At 39.7% G+C, this 26,447-nt stretch overlaps 6 protein-coding genes across 6 annotated transcripts in view; 2 read left to right on the top strand and 4 right to left on the bottom strand.

The window, feature by feature from the left end:
- LOC122534791 overlaps positions 1–2,929 on the top strand; it is a 6,915-nt gene extending 3,986 nt beyond the window's left edge. The window contains exon 4 of the mRNA XM_043665762.1: positions 151–2,929. Coding sequence (XP_043521697.1) covers positions 151–1,503 — 1,353 coding nt within the window. The 3' untranslated portion in view covers positions 1,504–2,929. The remainder of the gene's footprint in view (positions 1–150) is intronic.
- LOC122534792 (adenylosuccinate lyase) overlaps positions 1–26,447 on the top strand; it is a 27,142-nt gene extending 695 nt beyond the window's left edge. Inside the window, exons 2-6 of the mRNA XM_043665763.1 lie at positions 23,717–23,920; positions 23,980–24,262; positions 24,338–24,489; positions 25,183–25,581; positions 25,790–26,447. Of these exons, the coding sequence (XP_043521698.1) occupies positions 23,717–23,920; positions 23,980–24,262; positions 24,338–24,489; positions 25,183–25,581; positions 25,790–26,053 (1,302 nt within the window). The 3' untranslated portion in view covers positions 26,054–26,447. The remainder of the gene's footprint in view (positions 1–23,716; positions 23,921–23,979; positions 24,263–24,337; positions 24,490–25,182; positions 25,582–25,789) is intronic.
- On the bottom strand, positions 2,354–7,961 carry LOC122534790. Its single transcript, XM_043665761.1, has 15 exons — positions 7,819–7,961; positions 7,385–7,746; positions 7,158–7,315; positions 6,987–7,086; positions 6,614–6,823; positions 6,368–6,543; positions 6,000–6,130; positions 5,414–5,543; positions 4,709–5,308; positions 3,943–4,029; positions 3,797–3,860; positions 3,619–3,684; positions 3,441–3,542; positions 3,282–3,356; positions 2,354–3,213 (listed from the first exon to the last, which is right to left on the bottom strand). The coding sequence occupies exons 2-15, from the start codon at positions 7,481–7,483 to the stop codon at positions 3,118–3,120; spliced, it is 2,094 nt and encodes a 697-aa protein (XP_043521696.1). The 5' UTR covers positions 7,484–7,746; positions 7,819–7,961; the 3' UTR covers positions 2,354–3,117.
- On the bottom strand, positions 8,097–13,500 carry LOC122534794. Its single transcript, XM_043665765.1, has 4 exons — positions 13,094–13,500; positions 12,417–12,633; positions 12,131–12,316; positions 8,097–9,635 (listed from the first exon to the last, which is right to left on the bottom strand). Exons 2-4 carry the CDS (start codon positions 12,507–12,509, stop codon positions 9,411–9,413), a joined length of 504 nt encoding a protein of 167 aa, XP_043521700.1. The 5' UTR covers positions 12,510–12,633; positions 13,094–13,500; the 3' UTR covers positions 8,097–9,410.
- On the bottom strand, positions 15,071–20,183 carry LOC122534797. Its single transcript, XM_043665768.1, has 3 exons — positions 19,943–20,183; positions 19,701–19,866; positions 15,071–19,611 (listed from the first exon to the last, which is right to left on the bottom strand). The coding sequence occupies exons 1-3, from the start codon at positions 20,033–20,035 to the stop codon at positions 19,526–19,528; spliced, it is 345 nt and encodes a 114-aa protein (XP_043521703.1). The 5' UTR covers positions 20,036–20,183; the 3' UTR covers positions 15,071–19,525.
- On the bottom strand, positions 20,745–23,427 carry LOC122534795 (protein snakeskin). Its single transcript, XM_043665767.1, has 4 exons — positions 23,079–23,427; positions 22,198–22,404; positions 21,954–22,073; positions 20,745–21,806 (listed from the first exon to the last, which is right to left on the bottom strand). Exons 1-4 carry the CDS (start codon positions 23,127–23,129, stop codon positions 21,696–21,698), a joined length of 489 nt encoding a protein of 162 aa, XP_043521702.1. The 5' UTR covers positions 23,130–23,427; the 3' UTR covers positions 20,745–21,695.

Below are 26,447 nucleotides of genomic sequence, written 5' to 3'. Positions count from 1 at the left end.
AGATATATTCTCCAAGGTTTATCGGAAAGTTTATCGCGATTTGCAAACAGCGACATTGCCAACGCAGAGCCTCTCTTCGTCAACTTTCGATTAACCGGAATGAATGTACCGTTTGAAATAAATCTATTGAATTGTCAACAATTTGCGCAGTACGAAGAAAGCGGAACGTGCGACGAGGAGGGCAACGTGGAAATAACGAAAACCTTTATCGAGCAAATTAGAGATAAAAAAGTGGCGGGTCGCAGCGATAAACGATCCAACGCGGCGAACAATCAACGAACGCAAAGATCAACCGAGCCACCGATTCAGAAAGGTCGACCGATAAAAGCCGCGTCGTTCGATTCTTCAAGAGGTCTCGATAGTCCAACGGATCAGTACACGGTTGAAAAGTGCCAATCGAGAAGTTCGGTTTGCTCCAATTGCTTGCTGGTGGAGCGCGTGAGGAAGAAGTGCAAAACCAAAGCAGACCTCGGCCAAACGTCCGACGTGAATGAAAATCTGAGATACAGTCTAGATCACTTTGCTTCGCAAGACAAACTCTTTAAGAACTGCGCGCAACAGGACGAATCGAGAATGATCGTTCCTGCAACTGGTCCGTACTTGTCCTACCTATATAGAGGAAAACGCTCGAGGAATCCAAAGTGGAACGGCCTGCAAAGACGTTCGAACGAGACTTTGGGCAGTATACAAAATTTCTCGAGAAACGTCCCTTGCGATCTGGTGAACAATTGCAGAGCAGACTGCTCTTGTCATCGTCAAGGTAGTTTCAATTCACCGAGGCTATCTTTGAACGATTTCCAATCGGTTAACGGTTGGGACTTGCCCGGCAGTTTCGTGGAAAATTTCTCTCGAGGCTTGAACATTACAACCGAGAACGATACTAAAAATTGCGTTAACCAAGAGCAGACTATCTATAATAGCGAACACGTCCCCGTAGAAAATAGCGTTCGCCAGTTGTCGAATAATTTCCTGCATCCTCACCCGTGGAACGAAGCTAACCGCCAACTTGCAAATTGTTATCAGTATAACGGTTGCTGCCAGAATTTCGCGATCAGTGCTGCAGAGCAGAATAACAGAATGGACTACGTCCAGTATCCAAGTCAAAATTTGATGTACAATTTACAAAACGTTCGAGAGTTACCGGCGTTTCTCGACGAACCGAGTCGCGGATATTTCCCCCAACAGTTTTCGTCGAACGACGTGAAACCGACAGCGATCGGTTCCTTCCCTCCCGAATTTCTGCCCACGGAGAATTATTATCGGGAACAACCTGCAAGCGTGTCAGTGATACCAAACAGAACTGCATACGATTACAAGTATTTGAACCATCATCAGATGATTAGCAACTCGCTGCAGCGAAATTACGATTCCCTCTTGAGTACTACGTTGAACTTTGACGAAAGATTCGCGTACGAGAATCGCATGAATCCTATTAACCCGATGAAAGACACGACGTTCGCAGAACATAAGTTGCAGTTTGAGGAGAAGTTTCGAAAACTTTGAAGATTAATTGCAAAGAACGTCGATTATTATTGTCGAAAGCTATGCGAGGTATTCTGAGGTATTGCCTTGCTTCGTTTGGGTGTCATTACGCAACAAAGATATATATATATATATATTTAAAACTGTTGCCAGAAAAGATGTATTTTCAAACGTAGTTGAATCCGTGATAACATTCGATAATAATGAAACAATTGGGATAGAAGAGAAAATTATTATCGAAATTAATTTTTATTGTTTAATGTTTGGGGTAATTATATGTGTGCGCCATTGTCGAATTGGCAGATTTTTCTAATCAGTATTTGAAAGAAATTAGTGGTTTGTTTCTTTTCTTTTTTTTTTTTTACAATCACTGATCTCAACTTTAAAGATTAATTATAAAGAGCACAGATTATTGCTGTAGAAAGTGATGTGATTATGAAATATTGTTTTGCTTCGTTGGGTGCCATTATATAACGTAGATATATATATATATTTAGAAAACATAGATGTTTGATGTTGAATTCATGCTGATATTCTCTGAAATTCGATGTTTGTTGGATTCATTTATCTTGGTGAACAGCGATTCTTGAGTAGAAATTAGAATAACTGAAAGAGAAACAATTTGCGATCGATATTATAAATTTAATGTTCGAGATAACAGTATGATATCGTGACGTGTGTGCCATGGTCGAATTGGGAGATTTTGCTAATCAGTATTTGAAAGAAATTAATGATTTGTCTTTTTTTTTTTTCTTTTTTACAATCACTGTTCTCAATCTTGTGATACAATTTTGTTTGTTAAGCATATATACTTAGTGATTCTTTTTGTAACATGTTCCACGTAAATATTGCGTCCACAATTTTTTTCCCAAAAAATTTCCACATTTTATTGTTCCACTTAAATATAGAGTGGAAAATTTTTAATTTTATAAGCTGACGTTCCTAGTGGATTAATTTATCGCTCCAAGAGTTTCTATTACGTGATGAAGTAAACTCGTTTTATACCAAAGAATAATTACAAGTTAGCTACTAATAATTATAAGCTAGCTACTAGGCTAATCGTTGTTTCTTATTATTGTAATCATAAAAATCTATATCGACAGAGAGAATCTTTATATAATTTTATATTAGCGATATGTAGCATATACTTCTGTCTTCCGAAGCTGAATAAATTGTTAAACTTTTTCGAGCTTCGATCCTTTGTATCTTCGTGTTTCCGTGTGTAATCGCTTATTGTACATCATTCTTCCAATCAAATAGCTCGTACAACCGACGTTCAAAGGAAGGCACAATTTTTAGGCGCAAATTATAATTTATTATAAACACTAGAAATAATGTTAAGACACAATGACATTTTATGATACATACAAATATTTTACAATCGACCATGACCACGTAACATTGTTAACATTTTTTCTCTTGTAATCAACGACGTTGTCTAATGAAATAAAATAACGTTCCAGAATACTTTGCTCAATATTTTACACACAGCTAGTTGTATGTCAAGAATTATTACTTAATTAAGTTTCAATGATCGAATACTTATAACTCTGTTGCCTGCTTCTTCTCTCAGTCATATAGTTTTTCATTTATATACACGAGCATTTCCCCTTATTTCTCTAAGAACGCATTTTGTCAGTTTTTCCGTGAATGTTGCCCTGCCACGTTTGACTGTGCAGGCGTCCACGCTTGACCACAGTGTGGACAACTGTCAGACTTATTTCTAGTGCCCTGAAAATCAAAATAAGAAGCAAGTAGCGCAACTCGGTAAAACAGAGAATGGCAACTAAACTTCTTACTTGGATATTCTTCGCGTGTATGTAACTGCCACATCTTGCACACTTCAAACTCTTCTGGCCACTTTTATACGACACCTGAAACGTTGAAACATAACGTTGCACTATGCGCTGCTTTACGCTGCAATATGCAGTGCGATATATGTGTGCATCGATTAATACTTTGGTAGTTAAACTCGGAGTCGCGCAATATTCACAGTAGAATCGTCCTTTCTTGTCTCTGTGATAAGTGTAGTACTGATTCAAACTCGACGACGCAGGTACCTGATGAAAATGAGACACAGGATAAAATATATTTCCAAATACGGGTGTATTGAGCATCAAGGTGTCTTAAGTTAACCTGTATCCTCTTGCAAACTGCGCAGACTTGCTTTGGTTCGAGGGAAGATTCGTCCGCAACGATCACCTACAAAGTATTTCATCAAATATCGCGTTATAAAAGACTAGCGTGTGATTAGTATTTTTAGCGAAGGGATATTTTTCTAGAATTCTGCTCGTGGTACGATTATCTCTGTCACCTCTTTACTGCAAATCATAGAACCCTCGCTATGATCTGGCGTTTGATTATCGGCGTCAGTGTGCCTGAAAATGAACGAAATGTGCATACGTAGATACGGGCTCGTGTCCTCTTTTAGAATTAAAAACGAAAATGTGGTTTTCTTACGACAAGCCAATAGGTTCGACTTTGTTCCTTCGAAATCCGTAGGTTCTTTTCAATCTGTTAGCTGGGGATGATATTTCTGCAGAAGTTCTGCGGAATTGAAATTGATAAAATCAGAGAAAGCCAATAGACACGTGGGAAAGAATAAAGTTAGATCGAGTGACTTAACACAACACTGTGGCTAACGCAACCTTTTTTGCGTATTATCAGCCGTGTATTACGGTCAAACGTGATTAGAAACGTGCAGGTCTCATTTTACGACGCGTTTCACTTTGAAGTCACATCGATAATATTTTACCGAGCCGTAACAATGTAAAAAGAAATTAATTTCTCTAGAAAATGTACTATATATACTTTCTTAAGTACTACCTTTTAAGTACCAACGTCCGATATAATATCTGAAAAAGTCGAATATCCGATATATCGACGGTCTCTCTCTTCTTGTTTTGAGTCTTTATTCGATTTGATTAACTTTGAAAATATAGGAAATACAATAATTTATATGAAAACATGTAAAATTAAACTTTGCCTGGCGATTTAAATATCCTTAGAAGGTAAATGCAAAGATGAAAATGAATTTAATAAAAATGAATTTAAATCCCTTTCTCCTTATTATATACATTTCAACCAGAACGCGATAAAATCAGAAATCTATCAACCGATTGTCACCTAAACTCGTGAAATTTGAGAACTTTCGAAACTAAAATATCACAAAGATACAAGATACACATTACTAACAATAAGATACGCAGATACAATCATTCCTTACGTTTGCGTTTCCATTTGACAGAGAGCTCCCGCGTCAATTTCGCTGACCGAATGTTCCACGATCGATTTACAGCATTCATCATCGGAAACCTCACTGTCTTCTGGGTTTCCTTTTGATTTCTTTTCACAACTTCCTTCGTGCATCGTCGCGGCGATCCTCTCGCTTCCTTTGCCAGCGATTGTGTCTGTCTTCTGCTGTTTGTCTTTTCCTGCAGTGTTTCTGCTACCCCTGTTTATGCTCGAGTTCGAGCTCGAAACCGATTTCGTTGCCTTGATTTCTTTCAAACAAATTGAGCTATTCTTTGCAGTATCTATCTCTTTGTCACTTTTCGACGAATTGACCAGAGAATACTTCGAGTCGGCACTGTCCGAAGATTTGAACAAAAGACATGTCGAGGTTTTGAACAGCGTCGATCTCTCGGTATCGGAATTTTCTTTATTGAAAGACTTCTCCACTTTTTCTGGCAAGGGTTTCACGATCCTCACTGGAGATTTTAGCTTCTTTGTGTCGGTACTCGCTGTTCTCATCTTCTTCGTCCTCTTGTCGAGTCTCACTGCGGTGATCCTCGTCCTCCTCGTTTGTTCCGACTTGTCTTTCTCCCTGTTATCAAGTACACGCGCCCGCGTGGAGAAACGAAGCAATACATAATGATTAATCAAGAGGGAGGCGTTTGTTTGTTTGTGTTTGTCGAAACATAAAGCTTACGCTTCCCTAAACGTTTGACAACACGCGTCTGTTTTCTTGGGCGCGACGCAGTAAGAAGCGAGAGTCAGCTTGGTGATTGTGCCCGAGACTGCTGTTAATTTCGGATCTTGCACTTCAGGCTTGGTGCGTTCTTGAAGAAAGCAAGAAAGCTTAGTAATTAATTCATTTCACAATACAGGACAGCCCAAAAATCACTTCCTACGAAGATAAATCCGTAATTCTATCAATTTACGGACGGTCTTCGTTTGAAAGAAATAATTTTTAAAACTGTGTGAACTTAGATTTAATTTAAAAGTTAGTTTTTTCTCCTATATTCTGATGTTTCATTTAAAAAAGTAGGTGGAAAGAAACTTTTGGCCCACTCTATAAAAATTAAATGTCAATATCGCTGATGGATCACGAGGTACATGGTCGTCGTTCTCACTTATCGAAGAAATAACCACTTTTCCATTCGTGATATATTCTGAACGTTTTATGGTAATATCGGATATATAATTGTATTATTTTTTCATACTAAGGAAAGTCATGCGTTTGCCGTCTATTTAATTAACGCTCGCAACCTGATACAGGCGAGTTATTTTCTCACTCGTCAACGAGTCGCAGGATCTCTTGGTAACTTGCTGTTCCCTCGTCGTTTCATCGTCCTGTTTCAATTGCTCCAACCGCTGCGTTTGCTGCTGCTGCGACATTTGAATTATACCTGTGACACACCTACACCTGACAAAACGTACAAGGAAAATGATTACGATCTACGAAAGAGGTAACATCTCATTCGCGGAATTTCGTGGGAGGGAAATTCCAAAACTATTTCGCTCTTCAATTACAAGAAATTACGAGAAACTTAAGAACACTTTCTCAACAGTCACTCGTATGACACAGCGAGATCATTCTTCGTCGTAGAGACTAAAGAGCGAAAGAGTTGATAGTAGAGGACGACTGGCTAGTATTACTAACCCTGGACAGCACGTTGTTGATCCTCGAAGGAGCTGCACAAACGCAGGATAAGAAATGCAGGATGGCTGTTGCGTCGTAGGCTGAACTGAGGGACTTGCCGTGAGCTCAATAGCACGTTTGCATAGCTCGCATCTGCTCACCGTTTGCGCCGGCACCTCTTTCACTTCCAGCCGAGTCTGGCAAAATATGTTCGTAGCTATCAGTGATGACTGATTATCCAATACTTAGAATTAGTACGCTAATTACTTGGCACTTTTTGCTCAACGTTTTCTTGTCATCCGTTTGAACGTCGGCAACTTCCACGTCGCACAACGTCCGAGCACTGGTCGGACAATCGACGTACTGTCGTCGATGTGCCACTCTGACCTCTCTCTCTCTGTGATCGGCCACTGCGTCTTTTTCGTCGATGGGTATCTTGATGCGGCTGACGCTGGTCGTCAGGTCACGTTTGATCGTCTAGATTGTAGAGAGACACCTTAAAAGAAACGCGACAATCCAGGAACATAGATTGCTTCGAAGTAACGTTACGCAGAAAATTGTCACGAGATTCGTTTCGTATTGGACAAATTTTATTTCGAAACGACAGAGATTCTTCCCCCTTTGAATTCCTCCAACTTACTTCGGTGCACAGGGGGTCGAAGAACTTCTTCTGAAACAGCGCATCAGCCGGCCTCGCGCAGCAACACGGCTGACAAAGATCGCAGGTATGTTTTCGAAATCTGAACACGAAACACAGTGCAGGCGCACGTCAGTGGATCGAGTCGCGTGTCTGTCGAAACGCGGAACTTACACGTGTATCAGCGAAACGTCGATTGCGAAGAGGATGAACGCGATGATGGAAAGAGAGCCCATCGTTACGAGATGGCACGTCAAAGGCCTATTTACGAGCAGTAGATAAAACGCAACGATCGCGAAGAATATCAATCCCAGCAAGGAGAAGAGGAACATCTGCAATGAAAATGTCTCGTGTTCGAGTTTGAGCAATTCTTTTTTTTTTTTTTTTTTTTATGTGATCACCGGCATCATGTTCAATTCTCCACCGATGAACTGGGTAATTAAATCGATCGACAAGACGAGAACGTAAACTCCGCAGATGGCCATCAGTAGAATGCACATTATGGACGGTATGGTATAGTCGGGTAGGTTTGTCGTGTAAATGACAAGTAGAAAGATGAGAAGTACCACCAGCTAGTCGACGAAAAGGGCCAGTTTCATCTTAGGGTTACGTAGTTGCCACTATAGTTTGCGATCGATACTCACGAATTGGAATATTCTGATTGGTTTTATTGCTATTCGAATTACTGTGGTTCCGTAATCGCTCGATCTCCATTTAGAGCTCGACTTTTCACTCAAGGGACGCGCCTTTTTCTCTTTCGGAGCTGAAAAAAATGGTCTCGCGTAACAAGATGAGGCGCAAAAGCGGGAGGAGGATAGATGGTAAATAAAGAAACCTTCGCCCTCCATGATCATCGGCTTTTGAAATGTTTTATCAGCTTCCTGTCATCGAACGAACCTCAATCATTCGTTCATCAGACATTTCACGCGTGATCCAGTTTTTTGTTTATTGCCGCGTTACATCGATGCATCGCCTATCGATAGACTTGCAACGTCTTTTCGTCCCGAGATCATATTCAGAGGAGTGACTCGTGATCGTGCTAAATGAGTTTCGTTGAATCAGAACTTGCTATTGGTCGAAGGACAACGGATTCGGGATTTGGAACTGAAAATCAAATAATAAAACATTTCTTATTTGTCCATCGCTTGTTTTGTACATGTACTATATATATGGCATACGGCTACAATAAGTTTTTCTTTCTATATATTTCTCAACGATAGATTTTACATTTTATAAAATTACGTCGCGAGTGATTGTCGATGTAAAGATGTTAACTCGCCAACATCTTGCGTTACAAGACTTCTAATAATAATGTTAAAAATTGGACGGAATTTTTGATAAAGACACGTGAATTTCTGTTAAATCTATACGATAGATCTAGAAGTTGACAAACGTGTGATAAAGAGAAATTGTAATGTTTCTTTTTTTTTTTTTTAATGCTACGATTGTAGTTAGAATTAACAATATATAAAAAGTAATCTATAACTTTTACTAATTAAATCTAAAATATTCATGGCAATTCTGAGATTCGTAACACATATAAAACACATATGATACAGGTAAGAAGTACAGATTATCGATTATATCACTTAAATAGAATGCTACGCTAATTGTACAGACTTTGGATTATAAATATATATGTATATATATTATATTTAATATATAGATCTCTATAGATAGCCTTTTAAAAATATGAAATACACGTAACGTAGAAAATCTTTGGATTGTTAACTGCTCGATTTTCCTAAATGTTGCTTAAAAAGAAAGCGATCAATGCTAAAAATTCTATTTGATTTAAAACATTATTATTATTCTAACCCACATCGTTTAAAGCTACGGTCTACAGTGTAGAAATTCATTCACTGTGCTGTTTGTACATTTGTTCATAAATGTCTGACATCTAAATTGACGTTTCGTCGAAAACGATCGGACGGAATCGGAACTTACGATTAATCCTTGAATATTTGGCTCGTGAATTGTTTTTTTTTTTTTTTTCTTTTGGACGTTTTGGTGTACGATCGCTTTTCAGTGCACGATCCAGAACACATTCGGTGGGAAAATCATTTCAACCTCTTTTCAACTCTTCTCTGTTTCTGTGTTTTCAACGTGTCTTGACAATTTTTAACAAATCGTCTCTATATAAATAACATTGTTTTTTTACGAAATTCGTTCGATACGCAACTTTTCAGATTATCCTATGATTTGAACTGCCAAACCCTATTTCGTTATTATTCTTAATATCGAGCAATTTGCACTCGTTTCTCATTTCCGTAAAATCAATTATTCATGCATTTCCTGAACTCGTTGACGATTTACCTCTGCCAGCAGCGTCGGACGTATTTGCGAGTCAAATTCCTCTTACGAATGTGTCTCGTACGCGTTTCCTCTTAATCTAAAGATTGCGTCGTCGTTTCTCATCATTTTCCATCACTCGATGCTCTTCGTGTAAATAATGAAGAACACCTCCAGGAAGAAAACCACCGCGTTGACGAACGTGAACACCGCGCCAGATATGAACATGTCCATGTACTGTTTGCTCGGATAGTATTCGTTGTTGTTGTAGTAAGGGCCGAGAATCTTCCTCCAATTATAGACAATTATGCTCCCAGCCACGATGTGCAGCAGCGCGCCGACCGACGAGAACACTATCAACTGCAATCAGAGCGGATCGATGTTACTTGGAGACGTATCGGGGATCCATGCGGTCTGCTTCTACTCGCATTTTTTTTTTTTTTTTTTGCGAGGGTGAACACGTTCGGCTCGAAATTATAGTACGAAACGTTCGAAGAGAAATCCGGAATTAACCTCTCTTGCGCTGGAATGGCGTGCCACGCACGTCGAGAATTTTTTGTTCCAAAATCGTAATATTTTCTCAGTTATCAAGTACATTTAAGCAAAACAAAATAGGCGAAACAAATAATAAATTTATTACGTCTCAGTAATTTCTATCCAGTGATGTCGTACGATACCGACGAGTTCGAAAAGAAAGCGACGAGTTATTGTATACGGTGCTGGTCACTCGTTATGGTCCGCAATCAGTTGCCAGCGCGACTGGTTGGAATCTCTTCCGAGTTTCTGCAGAATTAATTTCAGTAATTTTCAGCGGTTCGATTTCGTACTATCTACATTCGATCTGTCAATCAATACTTTTTATATACATTATACTTATCAAGATACTTTCGATTACACAAATTATCTACAAGTGAAATTTTCATGCGAGTGTATCGCCCGCCTCGAGAATTGTTCGCGTTCATCCAAAGGAGGCCACGGAGTCGTTCACTTTCGCGATTATTCTACGTGTTATCACGACTGTACGACACGAATGACAATAATTATCGCGTTTCTCGATTACCCAGTCCCAGATACTATGAGTTCCGATTGTTTCGTGAACGGAAAACATCGTAAAGCAAGTGGTCGATAAACTGTATGGAAACGCGAACGTTGATAAGTTATGAATTTTAATCGCGAGGCGAAACGGGACACATACACGCGTGGATTTCGAACGGGCTTGGAATTAAGTCGAGGCGGAACGTTCTAATCCCAATTTTTAACACGAGCGCCCAGGAATTTTAGAAATGTTATTAGATCTTGCGCCGTAATTTCGTTAGATTCATCGCAGGTGAAATTCTGACTAACGACGAATTCTAAATCGTTCGAGTTCAATTAACTTCGTGTCCGCATTTTGCTCTGTGAAATTACAGTTTACAGATAATATCGAAGATATAGTAGAATAGATCGATAGAGTTGTTAGAGGCCGTTTGCTTGGCTCATTGTCATTCACGAGCCACTTCATCATTGTCTCGCGTCGAATACTTGGCGAATTTTCTCCCGACAGTGGTATTTATAAAGTTTGAAATTTCAACTTTGAAAATTCCACATCTGTTTCTGTTAAAACAGAAATTTCTCCTCCGTGAATTATTTACTATTACAACTATTATATCTGTCAATTTATTTGCACTGAGAAACGTGCAAACAATTCCACCGACAAGAATGAAGGACGTTCGTTAATTATTGGCTATGTAATGGTTTCTGCAATGATTTAGCAAACCAAAGGGTGGGGTTCTAACCGGGAACCAATAAAACGACAGAATAAAACTCCGACCTTGTTAGTAGATTTACGTTGAGAGAAAAAAAAAAAATGATAGGAAATGAATCTGACGTGATGCCTGACCGTTCGTCCTTTGCCGATCGTCACGCGAGCCCTTGATCACAGCATTGTCCGTCTATTTATCGTTGGATGTGTCCGTCACGTAATTTGTTTTCTGGCCGCAAAAATTCACGATCAATTAGCCTGATTTCGATGACTGTTACTGTCTCGTTTTTCAAGCCGATTTCTTCCGTGAATGAAAGCATAAAATTTCGTAAAAGTTCAGAGACATTAAAGTAAAAAAAAAAAAGAAAAAAAGAAGACTTCATAATGAACTACACAAGCTTCTATTTGTATATTTTACAAAAAAAAAAAAAAAATACCTGTTAAGTCGATAAACTCGGTTTATCGTCTGTACTCAAACTTAATCTCGTACAGACGCGCTGAAACGATGGGACCTTTTCCGTAGTTGGCGGTCTAATTGCAATTCTAATTTACGTCCTTTTAAATCGCGACAAAACTAAACTGTATATCTGCGTAACTTTAACCGCTGCTCTCTACGATCGTCTATCATCTGTCTATCTGCCTTTCGAGCTGTTTTGTAAACTTTCATTGGCGAATTTCACAGCCAATCAATTTAAACGAACGGCCGTTCGACTGTCCTGAGTTAGGCGAACTTACGTAATGTTATTTTGAATATTGTTACGGATAATCTGCCTTTGGAGAACGTTAAATCAAACAGGCCCCCGTCAACCGGTGATGACAACAATAATAATAATCGTGACTTCTCGTCAGTGAGAATGAAAAAGTGAGCAAACTGTTATCCTTACAATTAGACATAAACATTCTAAATTCAGGAAATAGATCGTTCGCGCTGACGAGAAGTTTTCGACTTAGAGAATTCTATATTTGTTGATTGCGGTTATTATAGTCGCCTCGCGATTCTACGCTATGAAAAAATGCACGGTCCTTTGTTCATCTAATTATAATAACAAAAATTATAAACTGGTCATTTTCACTACTCTGACAGAGAGTATTTTTTAAAATAGACACGACTCACCGTTCTCTTCGGTATTCGATCGCCCATCAGCTGGCAAATGATGAACAGTGTGTTGATTATCAGGAAACCGGCGATAGTGATGTAGATGATCGCAGCATCGTCCAGTTTGAAATGGGTCTTGATCGAGATCCTCTGGAACGAGTTTAGCGGATCGACGATCAATCCGATCGCGAACACAGCCAAAACCTGTGACAAGTAAAAAACAAATGTACAAATCTCGTGTATCTGGAAATGTTTGATCTACATTGACGGTGAATTGACGTATACAGGGGAGGAGAGTACTTACAACTTCCAACACTTTCATCAGAAGGGGCATGTGCCTCATCAGCTTGCGCTCCTTAGGAGCAGGCTGGCTCTCCTGCTGGTTCTCGTCTGCCATTCTGACTCTGCGATGCTTTCCTCTACCGTCACCCAGTTTGAACGATTTCGCGTCTACCCTTTGTCCGACGATCAATCCTTTCCAACCCCTTGCTTCTAATCCCCCTTCATCAAGAGCATTGAACCTTGGCGGTGACAAATATCACACGATAAATATCTACGTCACTCGCATAAAAATTGGAGGCCGGGGCGGGCGCGAAAAGCAATTTCGAACATGTGCCCCAGCGTCTGACAAAGTTGTCGCACGTTTGAAAAAAAGATCGTCGCTCGAATTTCGCTCTCGCTCGGATCGTTCGTTCTTTTGTTGTCTTGAAATCGTGCGGAACATCGTAAACACAAGTCCGCCTGCTTACACGCTCTACGTAATTCTCTCCGTACGGGGATTAGCATTCTTAACGTTTCTGACTCATACGATCATAGAAAACATGATTCAATGACAGAATACTCGGTTTGTGGGAAAAAAAAGAAGAAATGAAGCCGTGAGTTTATTTCACCACGCGACTTGTTAGATGTCGTTGGGAGTGTCGATCGAGGAGGTTTGAACAGAAAAGACAAACTAAGTCGTACTTGTGACTAAATACGTACCTTTCTCAACGCGTTGCTCGCGAAAACACCGAATGGACTTGCTCCGAAATCGAACTATGCACTCTCTCCGGTCACGAGCCTTTTTTACCCAACGTCGCAAGTCAAACGTCAAACTTCTTTCGACGTGAAATCGGAGAGCCAAGGCGAAACCAAGAGGATCCTGGAAATATGGAATAGTCACGATCGATCGATCGATGCAAGGACGCGCGTTTTGCTGCAAGTCAAGCCGCGCGAGACGGTGGTATCGAATGCGATGTGGTTGGTCGCTGGAAGAAGCACGGCAGAGTTGCACACCGTGTGGCGGACCAACTTAAACTGGAACGCCAAGCGTGACACACTGCGAGAGGCTACGCCGTACGTGCAAGTTGCGCAGGCTGTCTAACCAACCGACTTTGCTAGCCAGGTTCACTGTGTGACCGTGTCGCACACTCGCTCGCTCCTCGATCGCCGCCACTGCTCCCCAATTTCACGAAGAAGACCATAACGTCTTTCTAATTTCGTTTTATCGAATGTCTCTCCACGCCCGATCGAATCGGATCGGCTTGCCACCGCCTTTTCTCTTTCATCCTTGTTTTTCCGGCCAGGAAAGTCTCGTTACGCAATAGTCACTCGTGGACTTGTTGTTTCGTTCTGCTCTTTCTTAGTCATGGAAATTCTTTCCGCTGCTGTTACTTTCAACACAGTTAGTCACTGCTTTATGATAGTTGGAGCACACGCATCGACGCTCGAGGGTCTCAAAGGGTTTTGATTTTAATACTCAGTACTCGTGCGAGTCGATTGAAGAAAGATGCAAAAAAGAATGAAGTAGACAAATTGATGTGCTTTGTAAAATATTTGATAGAATAGTGTATCTTTTTTAGAATTTTTTTACTGATTTCAGTACTCAGTACTCGTGCGAGTCGATTGGAGAAAGATGCAAAAAAATAATGAAGTAAACAAATTGATGTGCTTTGTAAAATATTTGATAGAATAGTGTATCTTTTTTAGAATTTTTTTACTGATTTCAGTACTTTGTACTCGTGCAAGTCGATTGAAGAAAAATGCAAAAAAAAATAAAGAAGACAAATTGATGTGCTTTGCAAAATATTTGGTAGAATAGTGTATCTTTTTTAGAATTTTTTTACTAATTTTAGTACTCTGTACTCGTGCGAGTCGATTGAAGAAAGATGCAAAAAAAAATAAAGTAGACAAATTGATGTGCTTTGCAAAATATTTGATAGAATAGTGTATCTTTTTTAGAATTTTTTTACTAATTTTAGTACTCTGTACTCGTACGAGTCGATTGAAGAAAGATGCAAAAAAGAATGAAGTAGACAAATTGATGTGCTTTGTAAAATATTTGATAGAATAGTGTATCTTTTTTAGAATTTTTTTACTGATTTCAGTACTCAGTACTCGTGCGAGTCGATTGGAGAAAGATGCAAAAAAATAATGAAGTAAACAAATTGATGTGCTTTGTAAAATATTTGATAGAATAGTGTATCTTTTTTAGAATTTTTTTACTGATTTCAGTACTTTGTACTCGTGCAAGTCGATTGAAGAAAAATGCAAAAAAAAATAAAGTAGACAAATTGATGTGCTTTGCAAAATATTTGGTAGAATAGTGTATCTTTTTTAGAATTTTTTTACTAATTTTAGTACTCAGTACTCGTGCAAGTCGATTGAAGAAAGATGCAAAAAAAGAAAAAATATAGTAGACAAATTGATGTGCTTTGTATAATATTTGATAAAATAGTGTATTATTTCAGAATTTGTTTAGAAGATTTCTCGGAGAATCTGAGAAATGTTAATACACAGTGGATACAAAATCTAGATTCATTTTTAAGAAACCTGTATTTTCGCAGTGCCGAGCTTGTTTCTTCCAAAGATGGTTTCACATCATTTTGAAGAGAGTAAAGATGCTCCTTCTCTTGAAAATTTTGCACACTGAGAAATTCTTTTCATAACTGTGATTCTAAAGATCGAGGTCTCCCCTTTACAAAAATTCCTCAAAATTTATTGATGTACATGCGATTTTTTCTGACAAAGTGATATGATTTGTGAGTATCGAATATTTTCTGTCATCTACTGTGTATTAACACTTGACAGATTCTTTGTCGTACAAAGCAAGCATCGTTTAATTTTTACCACCTTTGAGACAAGTATAGCACTTGTCCTGAAATATATTTCGTTGCAGAGGAGAGAATAATTGAGTTTGTGGGCGGGACACAAACTCCTTCTTCTCTCGGTTAAATCGTTCGAAGCGAGGAACAATTCTGATGGAACTCGATTTACGTCGATGATGTAGCCGACATATTTGCCTCATATTTCGTATTACGTTCGACAAAACTAATTAAGGAATATCTGTAACGCCGGCTGCACAGCCGGTCTGCCAACAATTAGGCAAGCGTGTCTCGAGTGATCGTCGCAGTCACTAACATCGTGTGATACTGGCAAAACCAGGTGTACTTTGTAAACGTTAAACGCATTAAGAAATCAATGAAACTCAAAGATTTGAAGATTTGAAAAACGTCGACGAAACAGAAATTGAATGTAAAATTAGCCAAATTAAATAATCTTGACTTCTTCGCCAAGAATAGCATTTTAAATCTCTGCAATCGCGAGTTTGAACTGTCGAGTTCTTCAGAAATTGAATTAACCCTGCGTTCTCAACGAATGAAGCCTCATTACGAGTCTACAGACTCGTGCAAACTTAAAACGATCCCATAATAGAGAGATTGATAGAGCAACAAGTTAAAAATATTCTCCAGCTGAGAATTACGACTCTCTTTTGGAGTGGTAATTTGAGAAAGGACTGATAGATAGAGATAGACAGATAAATAGAGAGAGAATAAGAATATTTCTAAATTAGAATCGCAACAAATTAAAAATATTTTCCAGCCGAATATTACGACTCTTTTTCGGAGTGACGATATTAGGAAAGGACTGAAAGGTAGAGATAGACAAATAAATAGAGAGAGAATAAGAATATTTCCAAATTAGAATCGCAACAAGTTAAAAATATTTTCCAGTCGAATATTACGACTCTCTTTCAGAGTAACGATTTTAGGAAAGGGTTGATAGGTAGAGATAGACAGATAAATAGAGAGAGAATAAGAATGTTTCCAAATTAGAATCGCAACAAGTTAAAAATATTTTCCAGCCGAATATTACGACTCTCTTTCGGAGTGACGATTTGAGAAAGGATTGAGAATAAGAATATTTCCAAACTAGAATCACAACAAGCTAAAATATTCTTCAACTGAGAATTACGACTCTCTTTCAGAGTAACGATTTTAGGAAAGGGTTGATAGGTAGAGATAGACAGATAAATAGAGAGAGAATAAGAATGTTTCCAAATTAGAATCGCAACAAGTTAAAAATATTTTCCAGCCGAATATTACGACTCTCTTTCGGAGTGACGATTTGAGAAAGGATTGAGAATAAGAATATTTCCAAACTAGAATCACAACAAGCTAAAATATTCTTCAACTGAGAATTACGACTCTCTTTCAGAGTAACGATTTTAGGAAAGGGTTGATAGGTAGAGATAGACAGATAAATAGAGAGAGAATAAGAATATTTCCAAATTAGAATCGCAACAAGTTAAAAATATTTTCCAGCCGAGAATTACAACTCTCTTTCGGAGTGATGATTTTGGTAAAGGACTGATAGACAGATAAATAGAGAGAGAATAAGAATATTTCCAAACTAGAATCACAACAAGCTAAAATATTCTTCAACTGAGAATTACGACTCTCTTCCAGAGTGACGATTTTAGGAAAGGACTGATAGATAGAGATAGACAGATAAATAGAGAGAGAATAAGAATATTTTCAAACTAGAATCACAACAAATTAAAAATATTTTCCAGCCGAGAATTACGACTCTCTTTCGGAGTGATGATTTTGGTAAAGGGCTGATAGACAGATAAATAGAGAGAGAATTAGAATATTTCCAAACTAGAATCGCAACAAGCTAAAATATTCTCCAACTGAGAATTACGACTCTCTTTCGAAGTGGCGATTTGGGAAAGGGCTAGGGGGAGCTGGTAATCGGAGCCTGTGACGAAGGGCGAGGTATTTAATTCGCGAGCACGTGTTGTCGGTACGTCGGAAGGTATGCATCGGTGCGTTCTACGGACTTCACGTGACTCACGGTGTATAATTTGCGTGGACGTATTGCGGATGTGTACACGTGCACGAAAACCTTCGGCGTCGCGATTAAACATGCACGAGCAAAAGTGGGATCAGCTCAAGAGCGTTGGCATAAAGGATTTTCTTCGCCGATCGCAAATCGCGCGCCGGCCAATATTACCATCGAATCGTATTACCATCTTGGGCAACTTACTCGTGAGGTAATTCCCGTGCGGCTCCCTTTCCCTCCGTTTCATGTATCGCGTTTCGCGCGCGATACATTTTCTCGAATGAATTGGGGGAATTGGTATCGTTTATTGAACGCTATCGCGCGCTCACGCCACGTTACGCGATCAATTTTCTTTAATCGTGCACGAGAATGGAATTGACGCTAACCAGAATCGATTTCATAGACGCGAAAGATCTCTTCGTTTTATCGTTAGAGAAGCTATTTCTCGCGTGATGTATAAACAGAGAAGCTTGTGAAAGTATAAAGTATCCCAAAGTTTCCACCATTCGTTCGACTTGAACGTCTCCTGATGGAAATTTCATGCTTCGTTATCACGAGTACGCTGGATTGAAAAATAGAAAATAGAACGTCATTCTTTGGTTTCATTCGTGTTTCCATACATCGATACGCGGCGATATATTTTTAATAAAGGCGAGGCTAAAGTAGGTTGCGTTACTAAACCAAGCGCGGAAAGTTTGAAACGATAGCGGATACTCCCTCGACCCGCGGGGACAACTTCTGATAAAAAGTACCACGTATGGAAACTCCGGCCGTGACACGATGAATATGCAATGCTAATATTAAGACAAGCGAGCAGGGACGAATCGTTGAATCCTACGTACGTACGTGCACGCTAAATGTGGAACGTTGTCGTGGACAGCCCTCTTATGTCCAATATCGACCGTAAAGTTCTATCGCAAGCTGTAATTTCAAGTTCGGCGATAGCAATACAAAACGAGGAACATGTTTCAAGTTAGTTGCGCGTAATTGCATGCCTCGGCGACAGTGAAAGTTCGATTTGGAAAAAAAGACAATCGCGGAATTGAAATTCGCGTTAATTCGAAGACAGAAAGAAATCCAAAACTTTTGTAACATGGCACAGTTAAACAAGGAAATTCAATTTCAATTGGCTATAATTGAGAGAAAAGGGTATTGATGCATCGCGAATGATCCGACTTGTACCAACGGGGCAGATTATTTTCTAATTGCGTAATAGTCTTAATACGTAGCTACTCCTGTTACGGAAAAACTACACTACGCGCATATATGTATACATACGTATATATATCATACGTAACGTGTCTAAACACAATCACTCATGCAGGTGTGGATATCAGCGTACACACTGTGGATGATGCACAATGTACAAACGTGCGTAAGATCACGTGTTCACTAGGTCAGTAGGTGCGGCTCTTCATCAACGCGATTACGCGATCTTCGTATCGATCTTGAACTGCGCGCCGTGATTTCCGCTTTGGCAGATCGCATTATCGTTACGTTCAACATTGCTTCGTTAACGTCGCGTCGTGAAACTGACTATTTCTACACGTTGCGCAATTGCTACGATTTTTATTAGAGAAACGATTTTATTAACACCGATTTATTTGTTTCTCCATCCTCACTTTCAATTTCATACGTATTCTCATAACTCGCAGCTTCGGAGTTTCGGAGTTTCGCCCGGAGAAGTTAAATCATCAGAAGCATCCCTAATTAACGCGATTGTGTATCCGGATCGTGGGTGTACGATTATGCCGGTCATTCACGACGATCACGAGGTCAAGTAGACTAATTGATGCATATGACGGCCCGCTATTGCAACCCTTTTCGACGTCGCTCGGCATTTTGTTCATGCGAGACTTAGACTAAAGCTGCGTGAGCGATGTCTTCGTTCGTGACTCATTCTTTCCTCTCGCCTTCCATTCGCGAATTCTTTCAAATTCCTCAGCCGTGCGTACTCGCTGCAGGAGAATTTTATCAATAGATCTTCGCCCGCTGTCTCCAAAAAAAATGTTGCACCTACTCGATGTCGTGTGATGCGTGTCGGGGAGAAAATTTTGCTTGCGCCAGTATATTATATTATAATTGCTCGCGAGTTCGATACCGTTCGAGAATACGGTGAGCCATCATGGCGCACAAACAGACGAAATGGAGAAGGAAGGCTAGGGCTAGCACCAATTCCGGGATACTGGAATAAAAATTTCGTTGAAAAATGAATTCTCGAGTTGAAAGGAATTTGGACAAAACAGTCACGCGTGGTTTCAGTGGAGCTGTACGTACTTGTTGTCTCCGTTGGGATCGGGCGCGGTATTAACCACCCACTCGATCCACTTGTAGAATTGGTAAATGCCGCACGTCAGACTTCCAACTGCTCCAATTACAACGAACCATGCTTCCTAAACATAATTATTAACTTTTGTTTGGAGATTCTTCCTTCTAGCGTTCCGCCGGCCAGCTCAACGATTATACTTCGCTTTTCACTTACTCACGAGAAACACATAATCTTTTCTCATCGTCAGAAGCAAAATGTCGGACGAGTGTATGAGCACATAACCTGTTATGAACGTGGGTACCAAAACTCCGAAGATCGGTGCCTCTATGTACGGCTCCAATGGTCGCATGTACACCACCGTGCCTATTATGCAAGCAGACTATGAAAGCAGAAAACTTTATTCTGTATTTATTCTGTGTCTCGATTTCTCGCGACATTTGTACTTTAAGTCTCACCAGGGCTATTGTCCTCCATATTAGCAACTTTTTCTCGAGAGTCCACGCGTTTATTAATCTGAAATTATTAATCTGAATTGGTAGGTTGCCCATTATTCGTATATTTTTTTTTTTTTTGGAGAAATATTCTTTTATCGCAATGTGTCACGATATTCGCAGAACTTTACGACCGATGACGGAATTCACGGCGACAGTTTGTTTCGAAACACGTTCTCCGACTGAACTCGCCGAGAAGTTTCCGCGAATCGATATCTTTCTTTCATCCGATTGAAATCGAAATCAACAACTATCTTTCGTATTGAAATTTATTTCCCTTTATAAATAAATGTTTGTCTGCTGACATTAAATATTCCTAGACGGTTTCATTTTAGGATATTCCGTGTAAGCGATGTGGGCAGCTTCGCAAAACAGTACGACACAATTGGCTGAAAGCGAATAAATCCTTTAGACAGAGTCCTTCTGTTAATTATGCCGAGGAGAATCGCGAAAAGATATGGTAACAACCCAGCAGTAACAGGCCAATTTTGAAATCGTTTCGCGGCACATCAGAGTTATCGAATGCATCGTCGAGCTGTGATCTCGTCAGGCCTGCAGTCGCACCTATCAAATGGAGTATCACACCGAGCGAGAAAAAGGTGAATTCCTACAAATAAATATGGAAAAAAGATAAACGTACTTGGGAAAGAAATCACCTGTATCAGATGATGTTGTATTCGTTGAAAAATAAATAAATGTACGATATTTAATTCCTTCAAACCAAGTTACTCAATTTCAAAAAGAAAAAAAAAGAAACGTAGAAATTATTCGATTAGAATTTATGAAGAAAAATTGATCTTATTGAAAAAAGTCGCGTGAAACTAACTGGCAATCTGCGAGCTTTTTCAAATACGTGAGTCATCGCGATGGAAAAATAGATGATAAAGTAAGTGGACGCGTCGATGCAATAAATGACCCACAGCCATCTTGGTACCGTGAATTCCTTGCGCTTCAGCAGCTCGTTAATGCACACACCAGCTATGATCTAAACGATCCAAAGATCTTGATTGATTTCCCGAAAGTATCGGACAGTCTCTCTCTCGGGCGAGAAAGAGTTTCTTTTTTTTCTTTACCATTTCCTGTACTTTCAAAAGGAAGCTGAAATCCTTGAAAAGACGGCGTATTTGAGTGAAGATCATGTTTAGCAGATTCGACGAAAGCAATCGATCGTGATATCGAAACACGTTGAATCGTCTGCGAATACTTTCTCTGCGCATCAAGTTACTTTATTCGTGTGATTGAGCTTTCAATTTTTTTTTCTCTCCTCTCTTTCTCTCTTCAAATTCAAATCGGCAGTGTGTTGTACGCAAAATTCGAAACAATCGAATTGAAAAGTATATATTAAATTGTCATATCAAATCATGTACAAGAATGTAGCAACGTCATACAAAAATTAAATATTATTCCCTTAAATATATGCCGTTCCATCTATTCGATGATACATCATCGTCGACGATCGAAATTCTAATTGTTTCAAATAACAAGTATACGTCGATATGTGCCCCTTGGGTTTTCAACATTTCTGTCAATTAGATATCTGTTATTATCTAATCTTTGACTCGATAATTAATCCTCGTAACTAAGCTAGCACGTTTCGAGATTTTGTGAATGACACGTATTGAACTTTCGAACGATGGGAGACCACAGTTACGACACTGTTTGAGGGGAGGGAGATGTGGCGAGATTACTATTCTATGTGTCACATGTATACATGGCTTTATTCCAGAAATTCACCCTGATTTTTCGCGAAATGCAGGAAACTTAGTATTAGATCGACGAGATACGCTGCGCCCTCGATAACGCACAACGATCCGACAGCCAAGCCCACCTAAAAAAGAAAAAGAAAAGAAGGAAATTGCGATTTTCTGTCAGCTCAACAGTGTTGTATGAAATAACAATGAGGACAGAAGTCCTCAGCTTTATAAATTTCCCCTTCGATTGCGTACTAAATAATCTAAATAATAATTAAGTTAACCTGTCGTTCCTGGACAACGGTGTCGAATTTATTTTCTGCTTGATAACCGTGCCAATAGTGGAGTGCTGTGCCGCCTACAGCAACGAACATGAACGTCCCAACGAAATTCATTATAATTTCCTGAAAATCAGTCTCCATTAAAGCCAGAGTGGATGCTATTTATTTAATAATATATTCACTGCCAAGTACAGTAAGTTTTCATCGCAAGATAAACAGCGTTGAAATGAAGTGAAAGTGATCTTACGACTAGTGTCCTTTTGTGATAAGTAGTCCCGAAACAATAGCTAATGAGGACGACGCTGGTGTAAATGAAAAATCCCACCAAAACCCCGGACGCGACGATCTCTGCGTCTGGATTTTTGTCTTCGTTCAAGTTCCACGTTCCTCCTACGCCCAGGAACTCTCCCTTGTATCCTGTTCGATACAGAATCAGTATTATGATGTTGACAACCTGAAACGAAGAAGAATGCGTGTGTCATAACTCGTGTACAGGGGCGAAGGAACTTTTCAAAGTCGGTTTCTGTTGATTCTTCCTAAAAAAAAAGGTAACTCTAGTAAAAAGAAAAAAGTAGTGATACACACTCTGATACAGCGATACTGTAATGCCATATCTCACTACAAATATCGTTATCGTGCATCGATAACCGAAATGAATCATAGAACTGTGTATCAAATCGTGACTTGAATGAGTCTGATTACCGATGAATTATTAGCGTAGAAACGTTACGCTAATTGGTGGATGTTATTAATCAGATTTCGACGTACAGTCTACGCATATTGAACCGCCAGGTTTTTTTTTTTTTTTCTAAATAAGAACTAAGTTTAGAAGCCCGCTAAATAAATCAGCTTTGAAACGAAAAATAATCCATCGTTGCTTTTCTTTTCGAAACTTTCACTGATTGCGAAACAGACGAAGAATTTCGATTTTACGAACGATGTCGCGAGAATTCCGAGGCCGAAACGTCGTCTAATGAATCGTCGCTCAAACTTTCTTTCAAAAATTCTTACAGGCACAATTTCATCATCTGTTGCACGTTTTGTTATCTGTCGAGAATTATCGATTTGATTCTCGCTTGATTCTGATACAAGTAAAGGATTAGTTAGAGAGAGAATAATTTTCCTCACCAGTTTAAACACTTTTATCACTATGCCCGCGACACTTTCCAGAGACACCATGATTGATCTTCCTGCGCGAACTCTTCTCACAGGTTCGGAACACCTCGCACAGGTTGAAACTGATTGAAACAAAAGCGTGCTGGATGTACTTTCGTGCCAGCACCACCGAGTCCTCTTTATCTAATCAGATGATACACCGTACATCGAAAGAGGGATAAGACGCGTAGAAAGCTAAAGATAACACGCCTCGACGCCGCTGAAATGTAACGTTTATTGTTGCTCCATTTTTGAACGCTTCACTTATTCCTTCGAAACGATCAATTCGACAAAATTATTGCACTGAAATGTTGCGTTGCATTCTAATCCCTTGTTTGCTTAAATGTCAACTGACCTTTGACCGTGTTAAAACTCCAACGTTCCATAATAATTAACCCGTATAGGATTTAGTTTCAAAAATTCAATTCCGCTGCGAGCGATAATAAGAGGATACGTATTTTTCGTCTGAATGCACTTTCTAGAAAGATTTAGCGACTAGACGCTAATCAACGTGGTTTATTTAGCTCGAAATTTCTGAATCTTTAGCTGTCCTTCGAGTGACGCTAATTGTAAGTTTTTAGCAACGTAATTTCCAATTACGTTTGTTTTAGGAACTGGGTCTAGCCATCACCCCGGAGCAAATCGCCGAGATGGAGGCTCACGCGAACGACATAGATTTCGAAGCGGCCGCGAGGGAAGAAAAGGCAACCAGACACGACGTCATGGCCCACGTTCACGTTTTCGGGAACCAGTGTCCAAACGCCGCTCCGATAATTCATTTGGGTGCAACCAGTTGCTACGTCGGTGACAACACGGTAAGACGAGCGCTACATTTTCTGTACATGTGAATGTACTCATCCACTGATTTTCGTAGGACTTGATAATTCTTCGTCAAGGATTCGACATTCTTCTGCCAAAGTTGGCCAACGTTCTGTCGCGTCTCGCGGGATTCGCCCGTCAGCATCGCGATTTACCGACCTTGGGTTTCACTCATCTCCAACCGGCGCAACTTACGACCGTTGGTAAACGAGCCACCTTGTGGCTTCACGATCTTCTGATGGACGAGAGGGCTCTTCGTCGTGCCAGGGACGACTTGAAGTTTCGTGGAGTGAAGGGCACCACTGGTACTCAGGCTTCGTTTCTCCAATTGTTCGACGGTGAGTGTATCTGGGTGGGAAAAATGTCATTCGAGAAAATATTTTATTTCTTCATCTCTGGCGTATGTTCTTCAGGTGACGGAGAGAAGGTGAAGCAGTTGGATCGGCTGGTAACCAAAATGGCAGGATTCGAGAAACATTATCCCGTGACGGGGCAAACTTACAGCAGAAAAGTCGACGTTGAATGCTTGAACGCTTTGAGTTCTTTGGGTTCCACCGTGCACAAGGTGAATAAACTCACGCACCTCTACGGAGCAGAGAATAACGTGATAACGTTCAGCTGCTCGTGAGTTGAATTGTCGCAAATAATCTGCCGAAAGATCACTCATTTGTATGGGACCGAATAATCCAGTGACTTCAGTGTAATTAGATTTATTTTGTAATTAAATTTAGTGATTAATTTTAGCCTCTAGACCAAGCTACAGGTAGGCTGACTAATTTAGTCATCCGTCCTAATTTAGTTTACCAACTGCAAAATGAAGACGCTTGACAACTGATTGAACACTCACTAATTCAACTGAAATTGATTCTCCTCCTGAGAGATTTCTTTCAGAAGACGTTCGTCTCCCCTTTCAAAAATTCTGAAGAAAATTGAGTCGTAGGGCGAGAGAAATGTTAGGATCAATTAAGAAGTATGAAGGAGATTTCCAAAACTACTAATCTGGAAATCGTCCCTACGCAATATTTAGTTTGTGACATGGCAATTGCTATTGTGCGGGAAAACAAACTGAAATTTAAAAGGTTGTAAATTATCTAAACTATTTAAACGGATGTGTAAAAATCTCTAATCTAACAAACTAATTCCAAGGCACATCCGCGTCGAAAATTGGTATCGCATCGCTGACCTCAACAGACGAACAATAATACACGATTTTCTTGATTCACTTGATCATTTACTTTGAGTCGCTCTTCTGCCACAGATCTGCAGCGACATTCGATTGTTGGCGAACATGAAAGAAGTGGAGGAACCGTTCGAGAGTACTCAAATTGGCTCGAGCGCAATGCCGTACAAAAGGAACCCAATGCGCTCGGAGAGGTGTTGCAGCATAGCGAGACACTTGATGACTTTGGCCAACAATGCTCTGCAAACGGCAGCCGCTCAATGGATGGAGAGGACCCTCGATGACTCTGCTAATCGAAGGATCACCTTGTCTGAGGCGTTCTTGTCGGCGGACGTGATTCTAATGACACTTCAAAATATCACGGAGGGCATGGTCGTTTATCCGAAAGTCATTGCCAGGCATATCGCGCAAGAACTGCCGTTCATGACCGCTGAAAATATAATAATGGCTATGGTGAAAGCAGGTGGTGATAGACAAGTAAGAGAGATTCGTCCGATTGTACTCTATTATGTATTTCAACGTGGAAACGTGCGGAGATTTAAATTAAATTAAATTTCTCTTAATCAAATTAATTTAATTGAATTTAATTTAACAAATTCTGAAATAAGAGGAGGGAAAGGATAAAAATATGGCATCAGATTTCTCTTTTTGATTCAACAAACGTATATTGCTTTTGCTGTAACAGGTCTGCCACGAGAAAATAAGAGTGCTGTCTCAAGAAGCTGGCGCGCAGGTGAAGCAGCACGGCAAAGACAACGATCTGGTCGAAAGAATCAAGAAGGATCCGTACTTTGCTCCGATCCTGGGCCAGTTGAACGATCTTCTGGATCCACGAACGTTCGTTGGTAGGGCACCCGAGCAGGTGCTCGAATTCTTAGAAGAAGAGGTCCATCCTGTGCTGGAAAATTACCAAGGGCTTCTAGGCGGTAGCGTGGAGCTCAACATTTGACCAAAGGAAGATACGAATCTTCGTTCTCGAAGGAAGGAAGGTTTCTAAAGAATTTCGTGTTGTTGTTGTTGTTGTTTTTTCTCTTTTTTTGTATAAAAGTTGAGTCCGATCTTTTGCTATTTTTTTTACATCTCCCATTCCGAAAGCAAAACAAAGTGATGCGTAAAACAGTGTTATTATTGTAAACTTTACAGAAATTAGAACTGAATAAAAACAGGACGAACGTAATGTACACCGTTTCACAGTTACTGCGCACGCTTCTCTCACGTCTGATAGTTATCCTTCGTTACAATCATAAGATAGCAATTCGATTGAAATTGTCAGAGACTTCTCGACAACGTAGCTGCTGTGATAGCGAGCGAAGATCGAGTGGAAGGAATATAGAATTTTTAAG

Source organism: Frieseomelitta varia, unplaced genomic scaffold (genome assembly GCF_011392965.1).
Source record: "Frieseomelitta varia isolate USP_RPSP 00005682 unplaced genomic scaffold, Fvar_1.2 scaffold_640, whole genome shotgun sequence".
NCBI classification, from domain to species: domain Eukaryota; kingdom Metazoa; phylum Arthropoda; class Insecta; order Hymenoptera; family Apidae; genus Frieseomelitta; species Frieseomelitta varia.
Note: the sequence above shows the minus strand (reverse complement) of the source record. Positions and strands in the feature narration are given on the sequence as shown.